The sequence below is a fragment of the Lagenorhynchus albirostris genome, chromosome 11, assembly GCF_949774975.1.
Source record: "Lagenorhynchus albirostris chromosome 11, mLagAlb1.1, whole genome shotgun sequence".
NCBI classification, from domain to species: Eukaryota; Metazoa; Chordata; class Mammalia; order Artiodactyla; family Delphinidae; genus Lagenorhynchus; species Lagenorhynchus albirostris.
In genome coordinates this window covers 81658962-81685435 of record NC_083105.1, presented here as the reverse complement: position 1 = coordinate 81685435, position 26474 = coordinate 81658962, and the positions used below count along the sequence as shown (strand labels likewise).

Sequence of the window (26474 nt, the reverse complement as noted above, 5' to 3'; positions counted from 1 at the left end):
TCAGGGTAGTCTTTCATTTACCATCCGATTTTATCCACACAATAATTAACCATCTCTTGTGAAACGGGTGGGGAAGGGGGAACGGCCTTTGCCAGTGTGTCTCTGGTGTTACAGTTGGGAAACAGAATTGCCAATGATTCTGTGGCTTGAAGGTCAGAGGTGAGATTTGCTTGCATCTCTCCTGACATGCAGCTCTGCGTCCTTTCCTTTAGACAGCTCCAGAGATCCTGCTCGGCTCGCTTGGCTTGTTTTGTAGAATCTGTTGTCAAGGATAGATCCTCTTGGGGCTCTGCCAGTCAGTCATTCAGTAGATACTGATGAGGGTTCTGAGGCTCGGATTCTTTGTACGTTGGCCTGGTGGTTCTCAAAGTTGCAAGGGTCCCAGGGAGGAGGGGGTGCTCTGTCACAGCGGCTCATCTGCCTGGCCTGGCCTGACCGACTCTGACAGCCTCCCAGGCAGGGGACGTACCCGGCAGGCCAGTGGGGATGATTCTGCACGGATCTCCTCCCAGCCATTTCGAAAATTATTTCCCCAACCTCGGCTTTCCTGAAATAGTTTTGCCTCTGTGTTAGCCAATCACTCAGGTGGAGGTAGGCGTGTATGTCCAGCCCAGGCAGCCGGCCTTGCTCCCGGTCGCTGTGTCATCATGCGGCTTCTTCCTGCCTTTCAGACCGGAACCTGAACATCTTGCAGTACTGCCCCTCCGCTGACACCTGGACGCTCTTTGAAACGTGCGACGTCCACATCCGCAAGCAGCAGATGGTGTCCGTGGAGGAGACCATCTACATCGTGGGGGGCTGTCTCCACGAGCTGGGGCCCACCCGGAGGGGCAGCCAGAGCGAGGACATGCTCACCGTGCAGTCCTACAACACTGTGACCCGCCAGTGGCTCTACCTCAAGGAGAACACGTCCAAGTCGGGCCTCAACCTGACGTGCGCGCTTCACAATGACGGCATCTACATCATGAGCAGAGACGTGACCCTGTCCACCAGCTTGGAACACCGAGTCTTCCTCAAGTACAACATCTTTTCGGATAGCTGGGAAGCCTTTAGGCGTTTCCCAGCCTTTGGACACAACTTGCTGGTCTCTTCACTTTATCTGCCCAATAAAGCAGAGACATGACTGAATCGACTTAGTATTTAAAAGAAACCTGGTTCAAGACCAAAAAACAAAAGAACCATGTCTAATTTCGAGAGAGACTGATTTTTAAAGGGAAAATGTGGGGTTTAGGTCATTTATACAAAAGCTGTAAATACACCTACTTGAACTAATTACTTGAAAACTTGTGGAAAAAAGAGACCAACTTTATTATTTTTTTAATTATTGATTTTTAAATTATGGGAGCAAATCCATGATAATGTTTTCATACAAATGTGATACCCTTCGGCCGGTGACTGAAACTGATTCTCAAAAAGAAGATTCATTGTGCCTGCTTGGTAGAGGGCCAAAGTCAATAATTGGCATGAATGGTAAAGATGATTTTAAAATCAGTTTTATTTAGGTCACTTGAAATATCATTGATACCTTAAGTGAGAGATTATTTTTTTGGTTATTAATTTACTTGACAAACATATTAACACTGTCTTTCTCCCCCGGTCACACCCGCATATATTGCAGTGTATTTAAAATAGGTTCTATGTTCGTATATTTTATTTGCACACGACTTCCCAGGAAACTTACACCAGTGGAACCAGTACCCAGTCCTCCCCAAAACCTGCATAAAAACATTCTCAGCTATTTTTCCAGTCTTCTTTTACAGTTATGAATGCTGAGTAAATAGGAAGGTATAACCTCTTATTTCATTTACGTAGCAGATTGCAGATTTATGTGGTCAGATGAGTTGTATTGCTAGGTGTTCTGTATTTCTTAAAAGAGAGGATATATTGTTTCATTCTGTTCTTTTAAAAGGACAGATCTCTGTGTTTTTAAAATCGAGTCTTAAATTTAAGTGGGAAGGAAAGGAAGCACCAAATAACGGGGAAAAATGCCTTTGAGAGTTATTTTATTGACTGTATTTGACTTAGTTCTTTTTTTAAAGTTTGAAACAGTAACTTTATATTTCGGTCAGGCACCTTTCTAATTTAATCTCGGCTTTTTAATTCATGCTTTGCTTTTGTGGGGTAAGGTGAGGGTAGCTTTGAAACGTTTGTGCTGGAGAGAGGGGAAGAAGCCCCTACAGAGATGGAATGGATCTGGTAGGATTTCTGGAATCTGGTAAGGTGCTCTGCTTGCCTTGGTTGGTAAATCAAGTGGAACCCAGCTCAAGCAGTTGTTTACAGTAAGTCAGTTAACAAATGAATACAATCTTCTGCCAGTTACAGATCAGCATTTCTTTAAAAATATACAGGCGTATCTCAGAGATAGTTCAGTTCCAGACCACTGCAATAAAGCAAGTTGCAAGAATTTTTGGGTTTCCCAGCATGTATAACGGTTATATATACACTATACTGTCGTCTGTTAAGTGTGCAATAGTACTATGTCTAGAAAAACAATGTACATACCTTACTTTAAAAATGCTCTATTGCTAAAAAATGCCAACCCTTATACCTGGCAAGCTGGGGTTGCCGCAGATCTTCAATTTATAAAAAACGCGTTATCTTCGAAGTGCAATCAAGTGAAGCGCAATGAAACAAGATATGCCTGTATACACGCACGTAAAGAAATTTTATTTTCATTGAAAAACACTTTCTGAGATTCCCTGATTTTCTGTGATGGAATAAGTTTAAACTGTGAGCTGGACCGTATCTTTCTGTCCTAACATTCCAGTTTCAGCATGCCCCGCTTTAAGAAACTCCCGTAGAAAAAGAAAAACTGTTGCAGCAAATTCATGCACTCAGCACACGTGCTGAGCGCCTCTAGTATGCATTCACCACGCAGCTGTCACAGAGGAGGCGGTAACCTTGACAGGCTTCACTTTACCCAAGGAGTCACCCCAGGCTTTCCGGGCAGCTGTGGCGTCCCGTACATATATTATGGTATTTTTAAAATTAGGGTCTACTTGTAAAAATTCTAGTTGCATAACTTTTCAGCAATACTTCTGTTAGGTAAAATGAGGTGTCTTTATTGCGGACCTGGAGACAGATCTTTGCATCTTGTCACCAAATCTTATCAGCACTCTCCTTTCAACGCTATTTAAGGGTTTCTAAGCCAGATCCATTTGTTCTCAAATACTTAGCCTTTTTTTTTCTTTTTTAAAAAAACAACAACTCTGAACTGAAATCTTCCTGGAAATGGTACTTTAATAATAGAGTTATATTAATTTATATTCACTATAGAATTGAATTTCCAATGACCAAGAATTTCATTACATATATTTAAAAATCTAATTTATTTTAGATAGCATTAACTTTTGTTACTGTAGATCTTAACATCTTTAAGGCTTATCCTTATATATTCATAAGATTCTAGCCAGTTGAATTAATTCTGGACAAACAATTGGAGATTAGCTCGTAAATACCCACATTGTAAAAACTACAGTATTATTCCTGCCAACCAGTTCTCTTCCTCATTACATTCTTTGGGTCCATTTTCTGAATGCTGACAACTAGATGCTTGGACCAAGTGAAGGCATACTCTGATCCACAAAGCTCTTTTTATAAACCAGGTTTGATGTGTGTGTGTATGTGCAACTCTGTGTGTGTGTGTGTATTTGCATTTGCACCCATCTGGCATATTAAGCTCTCTCTAAGATACGCAGACTCCTAACAAGACTGTTTCTTGGGGCTGCCAGTGGTACGTAGGCAAAGTGGAAAGTGCAGTAGGACAGATCTGTGGATTTGGGACATTATCCTTCCTGCTGTACACGTCAGCTGTGTTGGCATTTTGAGGGTAATTTTAATTTAGCCCTGTTCTCTCACTGGTGCCAATGTTACACTAAAGGCTGTACCTGTGACGAAGGCAATGTTGCTTTGAAAGTCTCCCTTTGTTTCCTCTCTTTCTCTATACATGTTCTCCCTCTTTTCAGAGATGCTTCTGAGGGGTGCTGACCTCTCTGTAGGGAGGGGAGTTACTGAGAGGACCCCAGTGGTGGCCACCCTGCCAGAGGCGGCTTATTTCACTGAGAACGGTCTGAATGGCAGAATGAGTCCTGAGTGTGAATTGTTAGAGGAAGGTTGTTGGTTCTTCCTGTCATTCTTTCTGGCTTTCTCTTCTGCACCCTTAGTTTCAGAGGCCTCTCCCTTTGCTTTTCTGATGCATGTGTAGGAGTTGACTATTTCAACCGTATTTGTTAAATCTTAACAAAGACGTACTGAGAAGGTCATGGATACTAGTAAGAAGCAAGTAGATGTAGATTAAGCATGAATACCAAAGAGAATTTCACTCTGCCATTTGTTTTGAACCAAAATCCCAAGTCATTCCAAATGCCTTAGATATCAATTAAAGTTGTACTGAGATGGACAAAGCTCTTTCTCTACAGAGAGAGTAATCAAGTAAATGCCTGTTCTCTTTCAATAAACCATTACCGAGCAGTGTGGATGCCGTGTTTTCAGATTTCCAGGTAAATTCATGGCTCTACCTGTTTGGCTGCACAGGTAAATCAAGTGGAAAGGCTTTGGGCTTCCTGGTCAACCAGCATTTAATAAGCAGTGGCTTAGTGCAGAGCACTGGAGAGACAGCATAGCAACAGAAAGGGAATATGGGTGGGTTGTTAGATGCCTTTCTCCTGCACCAGGGGTGGGAATGCAGAACATCTGTGCCACCATTCTTTCAAGGAGGCATTGTGAATGAGCGGCACTCCTCTCCTCCCGGACAGGAACTGGTCTTAAAATCTGTGTCATTAATGCTTCCAGGCATCCACTACCAGTGCATCAGAGTGAGATGAAGTCGATTTGTCATCCCTGCCTTAGGCAGAGGAGTGAATGAATTACGTGAGTAGACACCACCCAAGATGGCTTTGAAAGCAGTGAGCTGATTCAGCTCAGTTCCCTGGTTCCCAGAAATATGTATTAAATATCTATCATGTGAGAGAAAGTGCTAAGAAGTGGGGATACAGACATAAGTAAGCCACCATCCCCGGCCTTGAAGAGCTTACAGCCTTGTGAAAGTGTTTGTCGTGATGGTCGTAACTAGACTGTTCGTCTGGAAGATGCCCACTTTTGTCAGGCGCACTGGGGCTCCCTGGCCTTCCTGCCTCTTCAGTCCTGGTTCCAGTCTGTCCCCTACTTTATGGTTGACTAACAGTCATCATGAACCAGCTTTTCTCTAGATTTGAACATTACATCCTATGGTTTCTGTTTTTCACAGTATGCTCTTTTCTCACTACTTTCCGTAGTCTTCTCTGTACTTCATTTTTCAGAAAAGAATGATAGGAGATCTGCTTTATTTAAAATACTTACCAGGCTCCACAGCTTATGGAGCTGAGAGCTCAGCAGCTTGATCCCATGAAAAGGAGGAGCAAAGCCAGGGAAGCAGGCAGGTATTGGGAGAGAAGCAAGCTGTGCACGTATGCGTTTGTACCTGTGCCTTTAACACACTTCCATAAAAAGGATTAATAAAGAAATGGACATTGAGACACTAGTCCTGACTGAAAGTCCGTTGAGTTTTTGCCTTTGTGATAACTGTCAAAGGGTATGTTTCATTCACATGAGAGTATTTAGTTTTCACTTTCTGGTGTTAATTTAGGAACACGATACAAAATACACACCGGTTGACACAGGCTGACTTCTGCCCTTGAAGTAACCATTTTTATCCATTCCTGTAGGAGACAGATTAAATGTAAAAGACGGTCAATTCTGAGTTGCAAAGGGTGCTGTAATGACCTTGATAGAGTTGGCTGGTGCTCTGTCAAATGGATGTCACAGTCTCTTACTAGTAAAGAGAAAGAAAATGTCATTTGCATTCTTGTGTCATTTTTCTAAAAAAATACTTAGTGGGGACTCTTTCGATGTCTCTGCAAGGTTTTCATATCTAGTGGTCATTTTAGGCAAAATGATAATCCGTAGAATGAATAGTTATGTTTTGTTATGACTGATTCTTTGTTGAAAAGGTTGTATTGAGTCTTCAATTTCAAGTGTGGCTTAAAATGTAAACACAGCACATGATTCATTTCAGTACAATGATGCCTACGAAGCACTTACTCAAACCGCATTCCGTTGTGTTTAGAACGACAGAAGAAAATCTCTTCAAATAAAATAGTTCTGAATCAGTGTATGTTGTCCTTGAAGTATGAGCTGTGGACTCAGGGCTGGGAGGAGGCAGACAATGCGTGAGACAGGCCCGTGCGGTGGGAGCTCCTGACTGCCTGGAAGGCCAGACGAACACGTGAGCCAGTTAGAGAGGTGGCATTTGGCTGGAGGAGGAGTCATGTGGGGCGTGTCGCGAGAGCTGCTAGTGTTGGGAGAAGAGGGATCGGGGAGGAGGGTCTCTGAGTCCTTCTAATTCTGAATAAAAGAACAAAGTCTAAATCTCACCGTTTAGCAGCTGTGTCCCTCCACAATCTATGTTTTCTACCACTTCCCACTGTTGTAAGCGCCCCTCACTCCAGGAAAACTGAAGCACACCACTCCTTTTCTATTGTGTTAGTTATGGTGCTGTCTGCGAGGCTGAGAGAAGTTGGGGGTCAGTGTCACAAAATGGGGTTCAGGGGCTTCCCTGGTGGCGCAGCGGTTAAGAATCCACCTGCCAACGCAGGGGACACGGGTTCGAGCCTCGGTCCGGGAAGATCCCACATGCCGCGGAGCAACGAAGCCCGTGCGCCACAACTACTGAGCCCACGTGCCGCAACTACTGAAGCCCACCCGCCTAGAGCTCGTGCTCCACAACAAGAGAAACCACCGCAATGAGAAGCCCGCCCACCACAACCAAGAGTAGCCCCCGCTCACCACAACTAGAGAAAGCCCACGTGCAGCAACAAAGACCCAACACATCCAATAAATAATAAATAAATACATAAATTTATAAAAACAAAGCAAAACAGAAAACAAAATGGGGTTCAGTTACTAGATGATGGCCTACGGATGTCCATCTTCTTCTTCATTTTTTTTTTTTTTGGCTGCTCCCCACGGCTAGCAGTATCTTAGTTCCCTGACCAGGGATTGAACCCAGGACCCCTGTAGTGGAAACGCAGAGTGCTAACCACTGGACTTCCAGGGAAGTTGCTGATGCCCATCTTCTATCCTTTGATTGCCCCGCCTGTGGGAACACGTGTGCATGCACATGCCCTTCTTATACATACAATTTTAAGAATGACCCAACTTAAACTACTACTACTACCCCATTAAAAATCAAAGACACACTCATCTTTTCCCCAAGGGAAACTATCAAAAATCAGATCTAGCTACTGTATCCAAAGGTGACATCACAGCTCACTGAGTCCCAAGTCCAGGGTTGTCAGGGATTATCCATCCCTCCGAAGCCCATGGGTGACCACCCATTTCTGGCAGTCTATAAACTAACGAAGAAGTTAACTATTTCGGACACACCCCACGCTAACGGAGCACTTACTCTGTGACAGGAAATCTAGGCATTTTTCTATTTAACTTATTTAATCCTCACAGCAATCCCATGTGGTAAATATGAATATTACCCCCCTTTACAGCTGAGGAAACTGAGGCACTGCAGGTCACAAGTTGCCATTTGGGGAAAGGCAGAAGGGAAAATGGCCTGCAACAGTCACTTGTCCAGATGGCATACATCTTCCTGCAGGTAGCGGCTGGCAAGGGCCCTGGTGGTGGAGTGGGTTTCTGGGCAATCTGGGAGCCCGTGATTCTGCTCTGCTCTGCAGCAGGGTGTTCCATGGCCGCGCGTGAATGGGTGTGCCTAGGTGGCGGCCACGTTCCTGTTGGCAGGGTTATGGGAGCTGTGGGGAGGAAGCCTGAGACCCTCTATAGGCACTGTGGAATCCCAGGCCCCTGTCTGCAGGCCATAAACATTTCCTTGGCAACAAAACCCTTTAAAAACCCAATTAGATGCTGGTACATCTGATCTCTGGCAACTCTGTGGGCCAGTGGCCCAGATCTAATGGAGCCCAGCTCCTTGACCTTGGAGCCCACCTTTGTGATTTCTGTCGCCACCCTTCACTCTCAGCTTGATGGCTCCAATCTCTTCCTCAGCTTTGGGACAACCTGAGGCAGTAGGGTTCTGCCCTTCCAGACTACATCCCGGGGAATGCTGCTTTAGTGGAAATGGTTGCCTCTATGTGGCAGGAGGGGTTTGGGGATACAATTCCCACCTTATTTCTTTGCCTCCTCCGAGAACCCAGTCTGACTGTTTTGTTCATGCACCTTGCAAGGCAAAGGTGGCTCTTGCAGTTCTGCAAGGCGCATGTTATGTGACCCTCTGTGGCTGCCTGGCTGCAGGCAGGAGGGTTAAAAGCATGGGCTGCAGAGCAAGACTGGCTGAGTTTGCTTCCCAGTCCTGCCACTTTCTAGCTGTATAGCCTTGGTCAGTTTACTGTATCTCCCTGGACCTCAGTTGCTTTATCTGTAAAGAAGGGTAACAATAGTATCCACTCTATGGGATCATTGTGGAAATTGACTAAGGAAATCCATTCCTCAAAAACAGCTTATACCAAAGAAGTAGGGGAGGAAGTCCACATCCACACTTATTTGGAAGATGTGCTGGAATGAATGGAACTGGAATAAAAGAGACCACCCTGTGTTTCCCGGGATTGTTGGTGCCATTGCTGAGTGAGGGTTCAGGTAGGGACACCAAGGTGTCCTGCAACATAGTAGCCAGCACCCCTGGTACAAATTCCTGTTGCGGAGAGGAGATGCTAGCTATCACCTCTGGGCTGGTGGTAAATGGCCAGCCTCTGCGCTGGGGCAGACTCATGCACAGTGATTCTGTGCCACTAAAACCTAAAGAAAAGGCATGTCTGTGTCTTTTCCCAGCTCTGTTTTCCAAGAGGTGAATAGGTGTTTTCTAGTAGTGCTGATGTTTATTTGTTCTGAAGTCTTTTCTGCTCTGTTGTGGGTCTTGAAAATCACCAATCTTCAAAGGCAGCTTTGTAAAGTGGCGTTTCGATGTCACATACTCGTGGACTTGTTGCATGGCTTCAGAACGTTTCCCATCACGGTGCCTGCCCAGGGGTCCCTGTCAAGCATGGTGATTGCCTCTCTGACACAATCATCACCCTCCTCTTTCCTTCTGAGCTTTGTAGTTATTCAAGCTCTACTGTGTAAGCAGTGGGGTCAATCTTACTGGGAGGAGGCTGGATGAAACGACAGCTCCTGTGAATGCTGTGCAGAGTAAACCCTGGGCCCATACACTCTCCTGCTTTGAGCTGGACACATCCATATAGACAAAATTCCAAGTGAAGAAAATTTCAATGTTGAGAGAGAACTAGAGAAAATTACCGTAGGACTAGGTGTATTTGCATGGGACGGAAACCCTAAAGTAACATACCTTAAATACAAGAGAAGTTAATTTTCTCTGATGAAACAGAAGCCTGGAGGCAGACAGCGTGGAGCTGGTACAGCCCATGGTGTGCTGGGCTGGCTTGTTCCAGCTCGTGAGAACCAGTTGTTAACATCTCTTCCCAACTCTATGTTCACTGATGTCACATTGGTAACTCAAAATTGGCCATGGTGGAGTAGTCACATCACAGAAATTGGCAAACGCTACAAGTCAGGGTTTTGCCTTCCAAAGAGCCTGTTGTTTAACATTTAACAGCACCCCTCGGGGTATAGCTCTTTACAGAATTAGGGACCCAGGCTTTTTCTATCTTACTGCTCCATCATCCTAGTATGTGGTTCCCATTCTTAGGGTCATTCATGTCCACAATTGCTGAAAAAGTTCCAGACATTGAGTTACATATTCCAGGTGGCAAGAAGGAATCCAAAACCAAGGGGACAAATATTGGCACCAGCACTATCTTAAGGACGTTTCTGGGAAGCTGCTATACAACATTTCTTTGGCCAGCACTAGGGACATTGCTGTACCTAACTGTAAGAGAGCCTGGGAGATGTAGTGTGTATTTGGGGATCTATCTGTAAAGCTAAAAGGTAGGGGTCTGTGGTAAACAGAGCTCTAAGATATCCCTGTGCTCTTTACCCTTGTATAATCTCCTCCCCTTGAATATGGACTCACAAATATGAAGAGATAGCACTCCTGTGAGTGCTCCTATTATGCTATATCCCAAATTAACTTTTTTTAAAATGGTATGGGTGACTTTCTTTTTATTTTATTTATTTAGTTTGGTTGCGCCAGGTCTTAGTTGCTGCAGGCGGGCTCCTTTAGTTGCAGCATGTGTGCTCCTTAGTTGCAGCTCATGGGCTCCTTAGTTGTGGCATGCAAACTCTTAGTTGCAGCATGCATGTGGGATCTAGTTCCCTGACCAGGGATCGAACCTGTGTCCCCTGCATTGGGAAGCAGATTCTTAACCACTGTGCCACCAGGGAAGTCCCAAATTAATTAACTTTAAGATAGGGAGATTTTCTGTGTATGCCTGACCTAATCACAAAAGCCCTTTAAATCCAAGTCTAGAGGTCAGAAATGGAGAAAGCTAGAGATTAGAAGCATGAGAAAGATTCAGTGTGCCATTGCTGGCTTGAAGATACAGGTAGCCCTGTGGTAAGGAAGGCAGGAAGCCTCTAGGAGCTGAAAGTGAACCCCTGCTAACACCCAACAAGGAAATGAGAATCTCAGTCCTACAACCACAAGGAACTGAATTCTGCCAGTGTGGTGAAGAAATTGGCTCTTTTTCCCTTAGACACTTAATTGTTTTGAAGCTGTCAGTGTCCTAAATTCTAGCATATTTTGTGCTAAGTCAAACTTGGTAAATTCTTCTTTTTTTAATTTATTTTATTTATTTTTGGCTGTGTTGGGTCTTCGTTGCTGCGAGCAGTCTTTCTCTAGTTGTGGCAAGCGGGGACTACTCTTCATTGCAGTGCATGGGGTTCTCATTGCAGTGGCTTCTCTTGTTACAGAGCATGGGCTCTAGGCGTGCAGGCTCAGTAGTTGTGGCTCGTGGGCTCTAGAGCACAGGCTCTGTAGTTGTGGCGCACGGGCTTAGTTGCTCCGCGGCATGTGGGATCTTCCCGGACCAGGGCTCGAACCCGTGTCCCCTGCATTAGCAGGTGGATTCTTAACCACTGGGCCACCAGGGAAGCCCAAACTTGGTAAATTCTTAATCAACAGATAATTATTAAGCAAATACTAGCATGGCTGCCATTGGAATACAAAATAAATAAAAACTTTGTCCTAACAGGAACTTGAAGTCTAGTTCAGGGATAGATGTGGACATTAATGCAATTAGAGAAAAGAGGGTGTTCATATAGTCACATTATACATTGACCCAGAAATGAGTGCAGTAGAGCCTAGAACAGTATGTTACTTGGGTGCTGGCTGAATTTACCAGGATGTTTTGGACTGCGAGTAAGAGAAAACTCAAAATGAACTGGCCTAAACAATTAAGGAAATCATTAGATAGAAGATAAATGAGAAACCTAAGGCTAGCACAGACTCTAGTCAAGTTTCGATCCAGCAGTTTAACTATATCACCACGTATGAGGTTTCCTCAGTGTCCTCACGAGGCTGTCTGCTTTTGCGGTTTCAAGATGGCACATCCAGTGGGGAAAAGATCATCTTCGTTACAGCATTTCCTGTGTTAGTTCTGAGATTCATTCTGATTGAATTGGCTTAGGTAACACTGAACTGACATCGTGTTTGAGGGACTTGAGGAGTGTGGAATGAGCTGATTGCTATAGCAAAGGTCACTGTTCTCCCCCTGGGGCCAGAGCTGAAATCAGCTTTCTTGGATCCCCACATGAGAGAAAGGATATACAGATGTATATGTGTGTGTGTGTGTGTGTGTGTGTGTGTGTGTGTGTGTGTGTGTGTGTAGCTAGGGGACTGGGACAGGAAGGAGCTTTTGGGAGAAGGAAAAGGAACTAGAATGTGAATGATAACTACAAATGTCCACTACCCTACACCAGCAGTTAGTGTGAAGTAGTTAAGGAAGGGAGATGTTATTTGGAGATGATACAATTATTTTTGACTTTCCCAAGGTACTGGTATGTGTAATTGATTAAGGTATAAGGAAGTAGAGACAGGAAGAACAATTAGCAGGCAATTGTGGTAAAATACACAGGAGGTTCTGAAGTCCTGAAACAGGTTGGTAGCAGTGGAAATGGAAGCTTTTTAGAGACAATATGGGAGAAGATCTCCAGGATGTGGTGAGGGGTGAAAGTAGGGGGAATTATTTCAAGATTTTGATTCTGAAAGATTAAAAGTACTCTAGTGCGACTAACAGAGATGGAGGGCTTGGGAGGGAAGCTGGTTTGTGGGGCAGGGAGAGAAGGAATAGTGGGTTTCAGCCATTTTGAGTTTAGAGTAACTACAGAAGATCAAAAAGAACTGGGTAAATGTAGCTAGAGAGAAGAGCCTCAGGTCAAGGAGTGAACCTCAGGCACACCCACAGTTAGAGGAGAAGTTGAAAGAAACAAGGACAGTGAAATATCAACAAGGTCAAGAAAGGAATTTCTGAGAGGAGTGGTGTGGAAGAAGATGGAATTTGTGATCTCTGTTGATTTAAGTTTCAGGCCTACAGATTAGCCCTAAGAATGATAATAAAACATGGAAGAAGGCCAAAAAAAAAAAGGTTTATATACAAAAACAATGAAATCAAGCATAACTTGACTGATATGGGAGAAACCCTTGGTTACCTCACCATATACATTTCCCAATTCTCCCTTGATATGTTAGTTATCTATTGCTGTATAACAAATTTCCATAAATGTTGTAGCTTAAAGCAGTACACGTTTATTATCCAACAATTTTTGTAGATCAGGAGTCTGGGTATGACTTAGCTGAATCTTTCATTTAGGGTCTCACAAAGCTGCAGTCAAAGTGTTATCTGAGCTGAATTCTTATCTGGAGACTTGACTGGGGAAGAACCCACTTCTAAGGTCATTCAAGTTGATAGCAGAATTCATGTCCTTATGGTTATAGGACTGAGACTCCTGGCTTCTTGCTAGCTCAGCTCTTAGAGGCCATCCACAGCTCCTTGTCATGCAGGCCTCCCAACACGGCCATGTCTTTCTTCAAAGCCAGCTAGGGAGAGAGAGTCTCTAGAATGAGTCTTAGCAAAACAGAATTGTATATAATATTACATAATCATGGAAGTGGCATTCCATCATTTTTGCCATATGCTGTTGGCTAGAAGCAAGTCACAGGTCCCTCCCACACTGAAGGAAAATGAATTGAACAAGAGTGTGAAAACCAGAAAGTGGGGGTCACTCTGGAGTCTGTTTCTCATACTTGACCTCAATTTTGTTTCGGGGTCTCTGTGTGGCTAGTTCTAGATCATAGTTGATCTAAGCTAACTGTGATACTGTTCCCTGATTTTCTGACCTCTCTTCCTGTGAAGAGTGGTCATATGAATCAGGTGTGGCAGCGGCAACTAAGCAACAGTCTCCTGGGAGGTCCAGGGAAATCTTTTGGGCTCCCCTAATAAACAGGAACGGTTACAGATGGTACCACTCTTTCTCCTTTTAACTTTCAAATGAGTCTATGATAACTGGAACTACAACAGCACAGGACCACAAAGAATCATAGAGCACCAGTCTTAAGGCTAGTGATGCCTATAGCTGAACTTCTTGGGATGTCAGAATAATTCATTTTCATTTGTTTAAGCCACTGTACCCTGTTTTTTGTTACTTGCAGCCCACAACATTCCTAACTAATACAACTGGCCATGATTTTTCTGCCCTCAGCCCTAAGTAATTATGTTTTTGACTAAAGTAGACAATTTTGAAGATATCTGTGAAGGCTGAGATCTCTGTTCTCTGACTGAGAATTTTGGTTTGTGACTTTGGCTCTGGTCATAGTTGGTTGGACATGGAGTGAACTCTTGACCAAAACTGGGCCAGTCAGATTTTCTTTAGCATTTAAACTGAGAGACACAAGAAAAGGGTGTTGGGAGCTGAGTCACATCAATTTCAGAGCTTTGAAATAAGGGTTTGTCATCTTCTGCAGCTGAGGTCTTGGAGCTATCTAAGTTCCAGCCCTTTCTGAGGGCTGGCTGTCCAGTTTTTCATTGGATTCCATGAAAGACATCTATATCCTCAGAATCAATTCTTCTTTGCTTGAGCAAGGTAGATTCTGACACGTATAAGGAGTCCCAACTAGGAAACATGGCATACCCAGCCCTTAGCAATCTGACTTCTGTCTCTTTCCTGAGCCATATTTCCTATGCTCATCCTCAGTTCTACCATTATCTTCTCAGCAAAGACTTCCTTGAAACCAACAGGGCAAGACAATTGATGTCTCCCTATACCTGCACATCACACTATGCTTATCTGACTTAGAAGGTAGGCACTCCAGCTTTTTCATTTTTGTATTTCTAGAAGATAGCACAGTCTGGCACTTATTAGGTACTCAGTAAATGCTTTTTGAATAAAGACAGAGATAAGAGTTTCTGACTAAAGCAACAGTACAAGCATAACCACAAGAGAATTGAAATACATAGGATTCTATGCTGCTGGTCAGAGACCATGTCTTATTCAGCTTAGCACAGTATTTGGCACATAGTAGACATTTAGTAAATGTCTAATGAGCTGAACTGCACTGTGCCTTGTTTTTCAGAGAATACTAAGTGCCCCTATGGGGCTAGAACATAAGAGCTGTGTATGTGTGTGTGAGTGAGTGTGTAGGATGTGATGGTAGGTGGGAGGACTAGTGGAAATGAAATGGAAAAGGTAGACTAGGGCCATACTATGGAAGACTTTGCACACAAGGCTAGGGTTCTTGACATTTATTTTATATGCAATGAAAAAATATAAAAGTACTTTATGCACACATGTAATTGGAGTGAGAGGTAGGCAGACTAACTTATAAGCTTCTAAACAGTTCAGAAAATAAATAACAAATAACTGAACCAGGGTGGCAGCAATAGAAATAGAAAAGAGCACCAGCTCTCAAGATTTAACTGTAAATTTCAGGAATTTTATGAGCCAGATGTTAAAGATTTGGTAATTTTAAATTGGTCATAGTGGGTATATTCACACCTCAGAAACTGGCAAACACTACAAATTAGGGCTTTAAAAAAATCTCACTTTATTATTATTTTTACATCTTTATTGGAGTATAATTGCTTTACAATGGTGTGTTAGTTTCTGCTTTATAACAAAGTGAATCAGTTATACATATACATATGTTCCCATATCTCTTCCCTCTTGCGTCTCCCTCCCTCCCACCCTCCCTATCCCACCCCTCCAGGCGGTCACAAAGCACCGAGCTGATCTCCCTGTGCTATGCGGCTGCTTCCCACTAGCTATCTACCTTACATTTGGTAGTGTATATATGTCCATGCCTCTCTCTTGCTTTGTCACAGCTTACCCATCCCCCTCCCCATATCCTCAAGTCCATTCTCTAGTAGATCTGTGTCTTTATTCCTGTCTTACCCCTAGGTTCTTCATGACATTTTTTCCCCTTAAATTCCATATATATGTGTTAGCATATGGTATTTGTCTTTCTCTTTCTGACTTACTTCACTCTGTATGACAGACTCTAGGTCTATCCACCTCATTACAAATAGCTCAATTTTGTTTCTTTTTATGGTTGAGTAATATTCCATTGTATATATGTACCACATCTTTTTTATCCATTCATCCGATGATGGACACTTAGGTTGTTTCCATCTCCAGGCTATTGTAAATTGAGCTGCAATGAACATTTTGGTACGTGACTCTTTTTGAATTATGGTTGTCTCAGGGTATACGCCCAGTAGTGGGATTGCTGGGTCATATGGTAGTTCTATTTGTAGTTTTTTAAGGAACCTCCATACTCTTCTCCACAGGGGCTGTATCAATTTACATTCCCACCAGCAGTGCAAGAGGGTTCCCTTTTCTCCACACCCCCTCCAGCATTTATTGTTTCTAGATTTTTTGATGATGGCCATTCTGACTGGTGTGAGATGATATCTCATTGTAGTTTTGATTTGCATTTCTCTAATGATTAATGATGTTGAGCATCCTTTCATGTGTCTGTTGGCAGTCTGTATATCTTCTTTGGAGAAATGTCTATTTAGGTCTTCTGCCCATTTTTGGATTGGTTTGTTTGGTTTTTTGTTATTGAGCTGCATGAGCTGCTTATTAATTTTGGAGATTAATCCTTTGTCAGTTGCTTCATTTGCAAATATTTTCTCCCATTCTGAGGGTTGTCTTTTGGTCTTGTTTATGGTTTCCTTTGCTGTGCAAAAGCTTTGAAGTTTCATTAGGTCCCATTTGTTCATTTTTGTTTTTATTTCCATTTCTCTAGGAGGTGGGTCAAAAAGGATCTTGCTGTGATTTATGTCATAGAGTGTTCTGCCTATGTTTTCCTCTAAGAGTTTGATAGTTTCTGGCCTTACATTTAGGTCTTTAATCCATTTTGAGCTTATTTTTGTGTATGGTGTTAGGGAGTGATCTAATCTCATACTTTTACATGTACCTGTCCAGTTTTCCCAGCACCACTTATTGAAGAGGCTGTCCTTTCTCCACTGTATATTCCTGCCTCCTTTATCAAAGATAAGGTGACCATATGTGCTTGGGTTTATCTCTGGGCTTTCTATCCTGTTCCATTGATCTATCTTTCTGTTTTTGTGCCAGTACCATACTGTCTTGATTAATGTAGCTTTGTAGTACAATCTGAAGACAGGGAGTCTGATTCCTCCAGCTCCGTTTTTCATTCTCAAGATTGGTTTGGGTATTCGGGGTCTTTTGCGTTTCCATACAAATTGTGAAATTTTTTGTTCTAGTTCTGTGAAAAATGCCAGGGGTAGTTTGATTGGGATTGCATTGAATCTGTAGATTGCTTTGGGAAGTAGAGTCATTTTCACAATGTTGATTCTTCCAATCCAAGAACATGGTATATCTCTCCATCTATTTGTATCATCTTTAATTTCTTTCATCAGTGTCTTATAATTTTCTGAATACAGGTCTTTTGTCTCCTTAGGTAGGTTTATTCCTAGATATTTTATTCTTTTTGTTGCAATGGTAAATGGGAGTGTTTTCTTGATTTCACTTTCAGATTTTTCATCATTAGTGTACAGGAATGCCAGAGATTTCTGTGCATTAATTTTGTATCCTGCTACTTTACCAAATTCATTGATTAGCTCTAGTAGTTTTCTGGTAGCATCTTTAGGATTCTCTATGTATAGTATCATGTCATCTGCAAACAGTGACAGCTTTACATCTTCTTTTCTGATTTGGATTCCTTTTATTTCCTTTTCTTCTCTCATTGCTGTGGCTAAAACTTCCAAAACTATGTTGAATAATAGTGGTGACAGTGGGCAACCTTGTCTTGTTCCTGATCTTAGTGGAAAGGCTTTCAGTTTTTCACCATTGAGGATGATGTTGGCTGTGGGTTTGTCATATATGGCCTTTATTATGTTGAGGAAAATTCCCTCTATGCCTACACTCTGTAGGGTTTTTATCATAAATGGGTGTTGAATTTTGTCGAAAGCTTTCTCTGCATCTATTGAGATGATCACATGGTTTTTCTCCTTCAATTTGTTAATATGGTGTATCATGTTGGTTGATTTGCATATATTGAAGAATCCTTGCATTCCTGGAATAAACCCCACTTGATCATGGTGTATGATCCTTTTAATGTGCTGTTGGATTCTGTTTGCTAGTATTTTGTTGAGGATTTTGGCATCTATGTTCATCAGTGATATTGGCCTGTAGTTTTCTTTTTTTGTGACATCCTTGTCTGGTTTTGGTATCAGGGTGATGGTGGCCTCATGGAACGAGTTTGGGAGTGTTCCTCCCTCTGCTATATTTTGGAAGAGTTTGAGAAGGATAGCTGTTAGCTCTTCTCTAAATGTTGGACAGAATTCGCCTGTGAAGCCATCTGGTCCTGGGCTTTTGTTTGTTGGAAGAGTTTTAATCACAGTTTCAATTTCAGTGCTTGTGATTCGTCTGTTCATATTTTCTATTTCTTCCTGATTCAGTCTTGGCAGGTTGTGCATTTCTAAGAATTTGTCCATTTCTTCCAGGTTGTCCATTTTATTGGCATAGAGTTTCTTGTAGTAATCTCATGATCTTTTGTACTTCTGCAGTGTCAGTTGTTACTTCTCCTTTTTCATTTCTAATTCTATTGATTTGAGTCTTCTCCTTTTTTTTCTTGATGAGTCTGGCTAATGGTTTATCAATTTTGTTTATCTTCTCAAAGAACCAGCTTTTAGTTTTATTGATCTTTGCTATCATTTCCTTCGTTTCTTTTCATTTATTTCTGATCTGATTTTTATGATTTCTTTCCTTCTGCTAACTTTGGGGTTTTTTTGTTCTTTCTCTAATTGCTTTAGGTGCAAGGTTAGGTTGTTTATTCGAGATGTTTCCTGTTTTTTAAGGTAGGATTGAATTGCTATAAACTTCCCTCTTAGAACTGCTTTTGCTGCATCCCATAGATTTTGGGTTGTTGTGTCTCCATCGTCATTTGTTTTTAGGTATTTTTTATTTCCTCTTTGATTTCTTCAGTGAACACTTTGTTATTAAGTAGTGTATTGTTTAGCCTCCACGTGTTTGTATTTTTTACAGATCTTTTCCTGTAATTGATATCTAGTCTCATGGTGTTGTGGTTGGAAAAGGTACTTGATACAATTTCAATTTTCTTAAATTTGCCAAGGCTTGATTTGTGACCCAAGATATGATCTATCCTGGAGAATGTTCTATGAGCACTTGAGAAAAATGTGTATTCTGTTGTTTTCCGATGGAATGTCCTATAAATATCAATTAAGTCCATCTTGTTTAAGGTATCATTTAAAGCTTGTGTCTCCTTATTTATTTTCATTTTGGATGATCTGTCCATGGGTGAGAGTGGGGTGTTAAAGTCCCCTACTATGAATGTGTTACTGTTGATTTCCCCTTTTATGGCTGTTAGTATTTGCCTTATGTATTGAGGTGCTCCTATGTTGGGTGCATAAATATTTACAATTGTTATATCTTCTTCTTGGATCGATCCTTGATCATTATGTAGTGTCCTTCTTTGTCTCTTCTAATAGTCTTTATTTTAAAATCTATTTTGTCTGATATGAGAATTGCTACTCCAGCTTTCTTTTGGTTTCCATTTGCATGAAATATCTTTTTCCATCCCCTCACTTTCAGTCTGTATGTGTCTCTAGGTCTGAAGTGGGTCTCTTCTAGACAGCAAATATATGGGTCTTGTTTTTGTATCCATTCAGCCAATCTGTGTCTTTTGGTGGGAGTATTTAGTCCATTTACATTTAAGGTAATTATCGATATGTATGTTCCTATTCCCATTTTCTTAATTGTTTTGGGTTCGTTATTGTAGGTCTTTTCCTTCTCTTGTGTTTCTTTCCTAGAGAAGTTCCTTTAGCAGTTGTTGTAAAGCTGGTTTGGTGGTGCTGAACTCTTTCAGCTTTTGCTTGTCTGTAAAGGTTTTAATTTCTCCATAAAATCTGAATGAGATCCTTGCTGGATACAGTAATCTTGGTTGCAGGTTTTTCTCCTTCATCACTTTCAATATGTCCTGCCAGTCCCTACTGGCTTGCAGAGTTTCTGCTGAAAGATCAGTTGTTAACCTTATCGGGATTCCCTTGGGTGTTATTTGTTGTGTTTCCCTTGCTGCCTTTAGTATGTTTTCTTTGTATTTAATTTTTGACAGTTTGATTAATATGTGTCTTGGCGTATTTCTCCTTGGATTTATCCTGTATGGGACTCTCTGTGCTTCCTGGACTTGATTAACTATTTCCTTTCCTATATTAGGGAAGTTTTCAACTATAAGCTCTTGAAAAATTTTCTCAGTCCCTTTCTTTTTCTCTTCTTCTTCTGGAACCCCTATAATTCGAGTGTTGGTGCGTTTGATGTTGTCCCAGAGGTCTCTGAGACTGTCCTCAGTTCTTATCATTCTTTTTTCTTTATTCTGCTCTGCAGTAGTTATTTCCACTATTTTATCTTCCAGGTCACCTATCCGTTCTTCTGCCTCAGTTATTCTGCTATTGATTCCATCTAGAGTATTTTTAATTTCATTTATTGTGTTGTTCATCGTTGTTTGTTTCATCTTTAGTTCTTCTAGGTCCTTGTAAAATGTTTCTTGCATTTTGTCTATTCTATTTCCAAGATTTTGGATCATCTTTACTATCATTATTCTGAATTATTTTTCAGGTAGACTGCCTATTTCCTCTTCATTTGTTAGGTCTGGTGGGTTTTTATCTTGCTCCTTCATCTGCTGTGTGTTTTTCTGTCTTCTCATTTTCCTTATCTTACTGTGTTTGGGGTCTCCTTTTTGCAGGCTGGAGGTTCATAGTTCCCTTTGTTTTTGGTGTCTGTCCCCAGTGGCTAAGGTTGGTTCAGTGGGTTGTGTAGGCTTCCTGGTGGAGGGAACTAGTGTCTGTGTTCTGGTGGATGAGGCTGGATCTTGTCTTTCTGGTGGGCAGGTCCACGTCTGGTGGTGTGTTTAGAGTGTCTGTGGACTTATTATGATTTTAGTCAGCCTCTCTGCTAATGGGTGGGGTTGTGTTCCTGTCTTGCTAGTTGTTTGGCATAGGATGTCCAGCACTGTAGCTTGCTGGTCGTTGAGTGAAGCTGGGTGCTGGTGTTGAGATGGAGGTCTCTGGGAGATTTTCACTGTTTGATATTATGTGGAGCTGGGAGAAATCTTGTGGACCAGTGTCCTGAAGTTGGCTCTGCCTCCTCAGTGGCACAGAACTGACTCCTGGCTGCTGCACCAAGAGCCTTTCAGCCACACGGCGCAGAATAAAAGGGAGAAAAAGTAGAAAGAAAGTATTAGTAGAAGTAGAAAGAGAGAAAGAAAGAAAGAGAGAAAGAAAGAAAGGAGGGAGGGAGGGAGGGAGGAAGGCAGGAAGGAGGGAAGGAAGGAAAAAAAGGAGATAAAGTAAAATAAAATAAAGTAAGATAAAATATAATAAAGTTATTAAAATAAAAAAATAATTATTAAGAGAAAAAAGAAAAAAAATTAAAAAAACAACAACAACAAAACGGACGGATAGAACCCTAGGACAAATGGTGGAAGCAAAGCTATACAGACAAAATCTCACACAGAAGCATACACATACACCCTCACCAAAAGAGGAAAAGGGGAAAAAAATCATAAATCTTGCTCTCAAAGTCCACCTCCTCAATTTGGGATGATTCGTTGTGTATTCATGTATTCCACAGATGCAGGTACATCAAGTTGATTGTGGAGCTTTAATCCGCTGCTTCTGAGGCTGCTGGGAGAGATTTCCCTTTCTCTTCTTTGTTCTCACAGTTCCCAGGGTCTGAGCTTTGGATTTGGCCCCGCCTCTGCGTGTAGGTCGCTGGAGGGCGTCTGTTCGTTGCTCAGACAGGACGGGGTTAAGGAGCCGCTGATTCGGGGGCTCTGGCTGACTCAGGCCAGTGGGAGGGAGGGGCACGGAGTGCGGGGCGAGCCTGCGGCGGCAGAGGCCGGCGTGACATTGCACCAGCCTGAGGCGCGCCATACGTTCTCCCGGGGGAGTTGTCCCTGGATCCCGGGACCCTGGTGGTGGCGGGCTGCACAGGCTCCCCGGAAGCGGGGTGTGGATAGTGACCTGTGCTCGCACACAGGCTTCTTGGTGGCGGCCACAGCAGCCTTAGCGTCTCATGCCCGTCCCTGGGGTCCGCGCTTTTAGCCGCGGCTCGCGCCCGTCTCTGGAGCTCCTTTAAACAGCGCTCTTAATCCCCTCTCCTCGTGCACCAGGAAACAAAGAGGTAAGAAAAAGTCTCTTGCGTCTTCGGCAGGTCCAGACTTTTCCCTGGACTCCCTCCCGGCCAGCCGTGGCGCACTAACCCCCTGCAGGCTGTGTTCACGCCGCCTACCCAGTCCTCTCCCTGCACTCCGACCGAAGCCCGAGCCTCAACTCCCAGCCCCGCCCGCCCCAGCGGGCGAGCAGACAAGGCTCTCGGGCTGGTGAGTGCCGGTTGGCCCTGATCCTCTGTGCAGGAATCTCTCCGCTTTGCCCTCTGCACCCCTGTTGCTGCGCTCTCCTCCGTGGCTCCGAAGCTTCCCCCTCTGCCACCCGCAGTCTCCGCCAGCGAAGGGGCTTCTAGTGTGTGGAAACCTTTCCTCCTTCACAGCTCCCTCCCACTGGTGCAGGTTCCGTCCCTATCCTTTTGTCTCTGTTTTTTCTTTTGCCCTACCCAGGTACGTGGGGAGTTTCTTGCCTTTTGGGAGGTTTGAGGTTTTCTGCCAGCGTTCAGTAGGTGTTCTGTAGGAGTTTTTCCACGTGTAGATGTATTTCTAGTGTATCTGTGGGGAGGAAGGTGATCTCCGCGTCTTACTCTTCCGCCATCTTCCCGGAAGCCTCTATTATTATCATTTTTTGGACACGCCATGAGGCTTGCAGCATCTTAGTTCCCCAACCAGGGATTGAACCCAGGCCCATGGCAGTGAAAGGGCTGGGTCTTAACCACTGGAACGCCAGAGAATTCCCTCACTTTTTTTGATGTCATTTTACTAGCACACCACTGAGAAAGATTTCAGAGAGACATCTGGGTAGAAATGACAGGCCTTGATGATTGGTTGGGGCAGGTGTGGGGTTGAAAAATTGTTAAAGATGTTTCTGAAGTTTCTTATCAAAAGTTGTAACTCTGGGTGACTTGGAGGATAAGGATATTGTTAGAGCCAATAGTGGAAACATCAGTGGGAGACTAAGTTTTGGGGAAAAGATGATGAATGTGATTTGCTACATGAATTTGGGATATAACACAACATGGATATGTCTCATCCAAAAACAAAATTGATGCCTGTGTTAGATGTTCAGATCTGGCTGACCTGGTGTATAGATTTGGAATCAGCTGTGACTGAAGCTTTATGAGTGGACACCTGTTCCAAGGATGAGGATCAGAGTGAGAAAACAGGGCAGCAGAGGGAACACTGGGAACACCTAGGTTCAAGAAGCAGGCAGGAGAAGAGGGCACTGAAGGAGAATCTGAGAAGTCAAGAGCCATCAGTCCATAAAACAGAAACACCTCCTAATTTTCAAGTCCTCCTTCTTGCATTTCTGCTGGACATCTCTTTGGTCTTTTGCCCTCCTTTTGGACCTTAGGTTCCAAGAAAATTGCTTATACTAGTGCCTCAAGCCTATTAGACTCAACACTTTCTTGTTATTGTATTTTATAATGTTCCCTCTTCTACTTTCAGATGTAGTTTATAAATAATGTAGCCTCCCTACACACTTCATTACAAATCAACATGATGCTCTGATGGTGAAAGGAGAAATAAAAGGAAAATAATCTATAAATAGATAATATGTTTACCAATATGTACATGTTTGGGCACAGTTATACTAAAAGAGACAATGAAGTACTCAGATACTTGTACCTACAAGGAATCATTGTGCATGTGACAGCTACAAATGCAGACTGGTAAAGCTGTGTTGTACCAGTGATTCAAGTACCTGCTGTGGCCTTGCCAGGGGTGATGTGGATTTCCACAATAGTAAACATCTCTTGGCAAAATTCAAAAATCAAGACAAGCAGCTCTTGCTTTACACAGTAGTTGTATTTCTGGAAAATTCAGCATATAGTCATACTATGCAAAAAAATAGTTGATGCCTGTATATAAAATGGACTTGGGTTCTAGGTAAGAAAAATTATAAACAGAATTTTCTGAATGTCTTTGGGACACATGAACGTTGCATGGAATGCTGGATAATTCATTGCATAGGACTGTTCCATTTATTGCAGAATATATAACACTGGAAATACTGTGCACTAAATGTAGGAAATATAACCACCAAAATGCCATGCCAATTTCCAAAATGCCCCGCAGGGGGCAGTTCTAACCCCAGGGAGAACTCTGGTTTACTCAGTGCTCAGTGGTTTTGTGGTAAAAAAAAAAGCAGTGGAACTAGGATATCAGACGGCACTAACCATGTTGTATGGACACCTCTCAATTTCTGGAGAACTGGGGGCAGTGGATCTGCAGGTCAGCTGGCCAAGAAGAAGAGACAAAGGATCATAGCTTGGAAGACAGTTTGCTCCTTCAAAAGTTGAGTCCTGGGCTTCCCTGGTGGAGCAGTGGTTGAGAGTCCGCCTGCTGATGCAGGGAACACGGGTTCGTGCCCCGGTCCGGGAAGATCCCACATGCTGCAGAGCGGCTGGGCCCATGAGCCATGGCCGCTGAGCCTGTGCATCCGGAGCCTGTGCTCCGCAACGAGAGAGGCCACAACAGTGAGAGGCCCACGTATCACAAAAAAAAAAAAAAAAAAAGAAAAAAGTTGAGTCCTTGGTAGCAACCTCAAGGACTTGATTTAAAAAAACATTCTTTAGGGAATTCCCTGGCGGTTCAGCGGTTAAGACTCGGCGCTTTCACTGCTGAGTGAAAGCCTGTCTCACGACGCCGCCAAAAAAATTCTTAAAACAATTCAAAATAATAACAATGCAAGCTTATTGTTTAAAATCCAATCACACACATACACAAAGTCAAGAAGGCAAAGGTATTTGTTGCAGATGTCTCTCACCCACTTAATTTCTTCTCCTTCCTTGAACAAGAATTGAGAATATCAAAAACATGTATTTAATTCCTGTCACTAACTTTCTTATATATGTTTAATTATTTTAAGACAGAACATCAAACAGGAATTCCAGAGACATATTCCCTCAACAAAATATTGGAGACCCGCGGGCTGCTATTCTTAACCTAAGGTGGGGCTGGAACTAGCTGCACATTCCCTTTCGCTTCACCCCCTCTTCCAAGTCTTAATTTCACAAACACATAGTTCCACAGCTGCTAGAAGCACTCATCACTCCTCGGCATCTAAAGAATGCTTTTGCGTGCTCCTCAGTTTTAATTAACTCTCAAATATTGAAGCAGTTTGCTGAGGTTGCCAATGAAACAGAGCCCAGAACCCGAGTGACCCTCTCCTGTGCCCAGCCCCATGTTCCACATTTTCAGATTTAAGCATAGGGTGCCCATGGGGGCCTTCACAGAAGCAAATGCCACTCATGAGACATGATTACATATGGATGGTTCCTGCTTCATGTAGTTATGAATGGATCGGAAAAGGGGAGACGATCGAATAACTTTGATTATACATCTTTGAAAAGAGGTAAATTGCTAACATGTAATATTTTGTCCATAGGATCAAATATTTGAGGAAAATACTTGTTTTCGGCTATTAATTTTATGCTTTCATTTGCATTGGGGCAAGGAGATTTGCTTTCCCCCAAGACCAAAAAAATAAATAAATAAATAAAAATAAAAAAGGCCTTATCTGCACTATTTACTATTCTCTGTGAAGTATGATTCCTTTTTAGTGCACTGGGAACATTTTAGACTGCTAAGTTGGTACTCCTGCATCACTTTTTTTTTGCTTTTTTTAATTTATTTTTTTGCGTTACGCGGGCCTCTACACTGTTGTGGTCTCTCCCGTTGCAGAGCACAGGCTCCGGAAACGCAGGCTCAGCGACCATGGCTCACGGGACCAGCCGCTCCGCCGCATGTGGGATCTTCCCGGACCGGGGCACGAACCCGTGTCCCCTGCATCGGCAGGCGGACTCTCAACCACTGCGACACCAGGGAAGCCCCTGCATCACTTATTAACTTCTGGCCTTGTCCCTGCCGTCCCTCCTAATGCCTAACTCCTTCACTGTGTGATCATCTTCCTATTCAGATGTATTGTGAAGGGCAGTGCTTCTAAACGGGCATGTGTTTTCAGTTCACCTGGGCATCTTATGAAAATGCAGAGGGCTTCCCTGGTGGCGCAATGGTTGAGAGTCCGCCTGCCGATGCAGGGGACACGGGTTCGTGCCCCGGTCCGGAAAGATCCCACATGCCGCGGAGCGGCTGATCCCGTGAGCCATGGCCGCCGACCCTGCGCGTCCGGAGCCTGTGCTCCGCAACGGGAGAGGCCACAACAGTGAGAGGCCCGCGTACCACAAAAAAAAAAAAAAAAAAAAAAAGGAAAATGCAGATTCTCAGTAAGGACCTACTGTACAGCACAGGGAACTCTACTCAATATTCTGTAATAACCTATATGGGAAAAGAACCCGAAAAAGAATAGATATATGTATAGCGGAGTCACTTTGCTGTGCACCTGAAACTCACACAACAACTATCCAATATAAAATAAAAACTAAAAAAAAAAAAAAATGCAGATTCTGCTTTACAATCCACCTGGGAAGCTTTTAAAAATGCAGATTCTGATTCAGTAAATTGAGATTGAGCCTGAGGTTCTGTTTTTCTCACAAGCTCCTAGTAAATGTAGATGTAGCTGATCAGAGAGCCATGCTCTTGAATAGAAAGGTATAGCGGAGGAGTGACAGGTGGGGTCAGAAGGGAAGATTACCTTTCAGAGATCCACAAACCACCTGGGAAAGCAAGCTACAGGAAGCGGTGAGAAGAGGTGCATATATGTGATTACGTATCTATGTATATGAAGGTATAAGATTTATATGAACATATAAACTGTTTATCTCTGTTTAAAGATGGCATCATTCAATAGACATTTGGCATAAACATTTAAAAAGGAGGTATGGAGCTCTTTAGGAGTGTTTTATAGATAATCTTTAATATTTCATGTGTCATAGCTTAAAATGAGTTAAAATGTATAAAATGCTTATATAGT

At 42.8% G+C, this 26474-nt stretch overlaps 1 protein-coding gene across 3 annotated transcripts in view; it reads left to right on the top strand.

Moving 5' to 3' along the window:
- Positions 1-26474, top strand: part of KLHL42 (kelch like family member 42) — a 73941-nt gene that overhangs the window by 15162 nt on the left and 32305 nt on the right. For 2 of the 3 annotated variants that reach the window (XR_009543559.1, XR_009543558.1), the window contains exon 3: positions 672-1470. Coding sequence is in view for 1 of the 3 variants with exons in the window: in XM_060166653.1 (XP_060022636.1) it covers positions 672-1123 (452 nt within the window). In the remaining 2 variants the exon portion in view is untranslated. Of the gene's footprint in view, positions 1-671; positions 6147-26474 lie in introns of those variants that run through there. The other variant, XM_060166653.1, reaches the window with a different exon arrangement.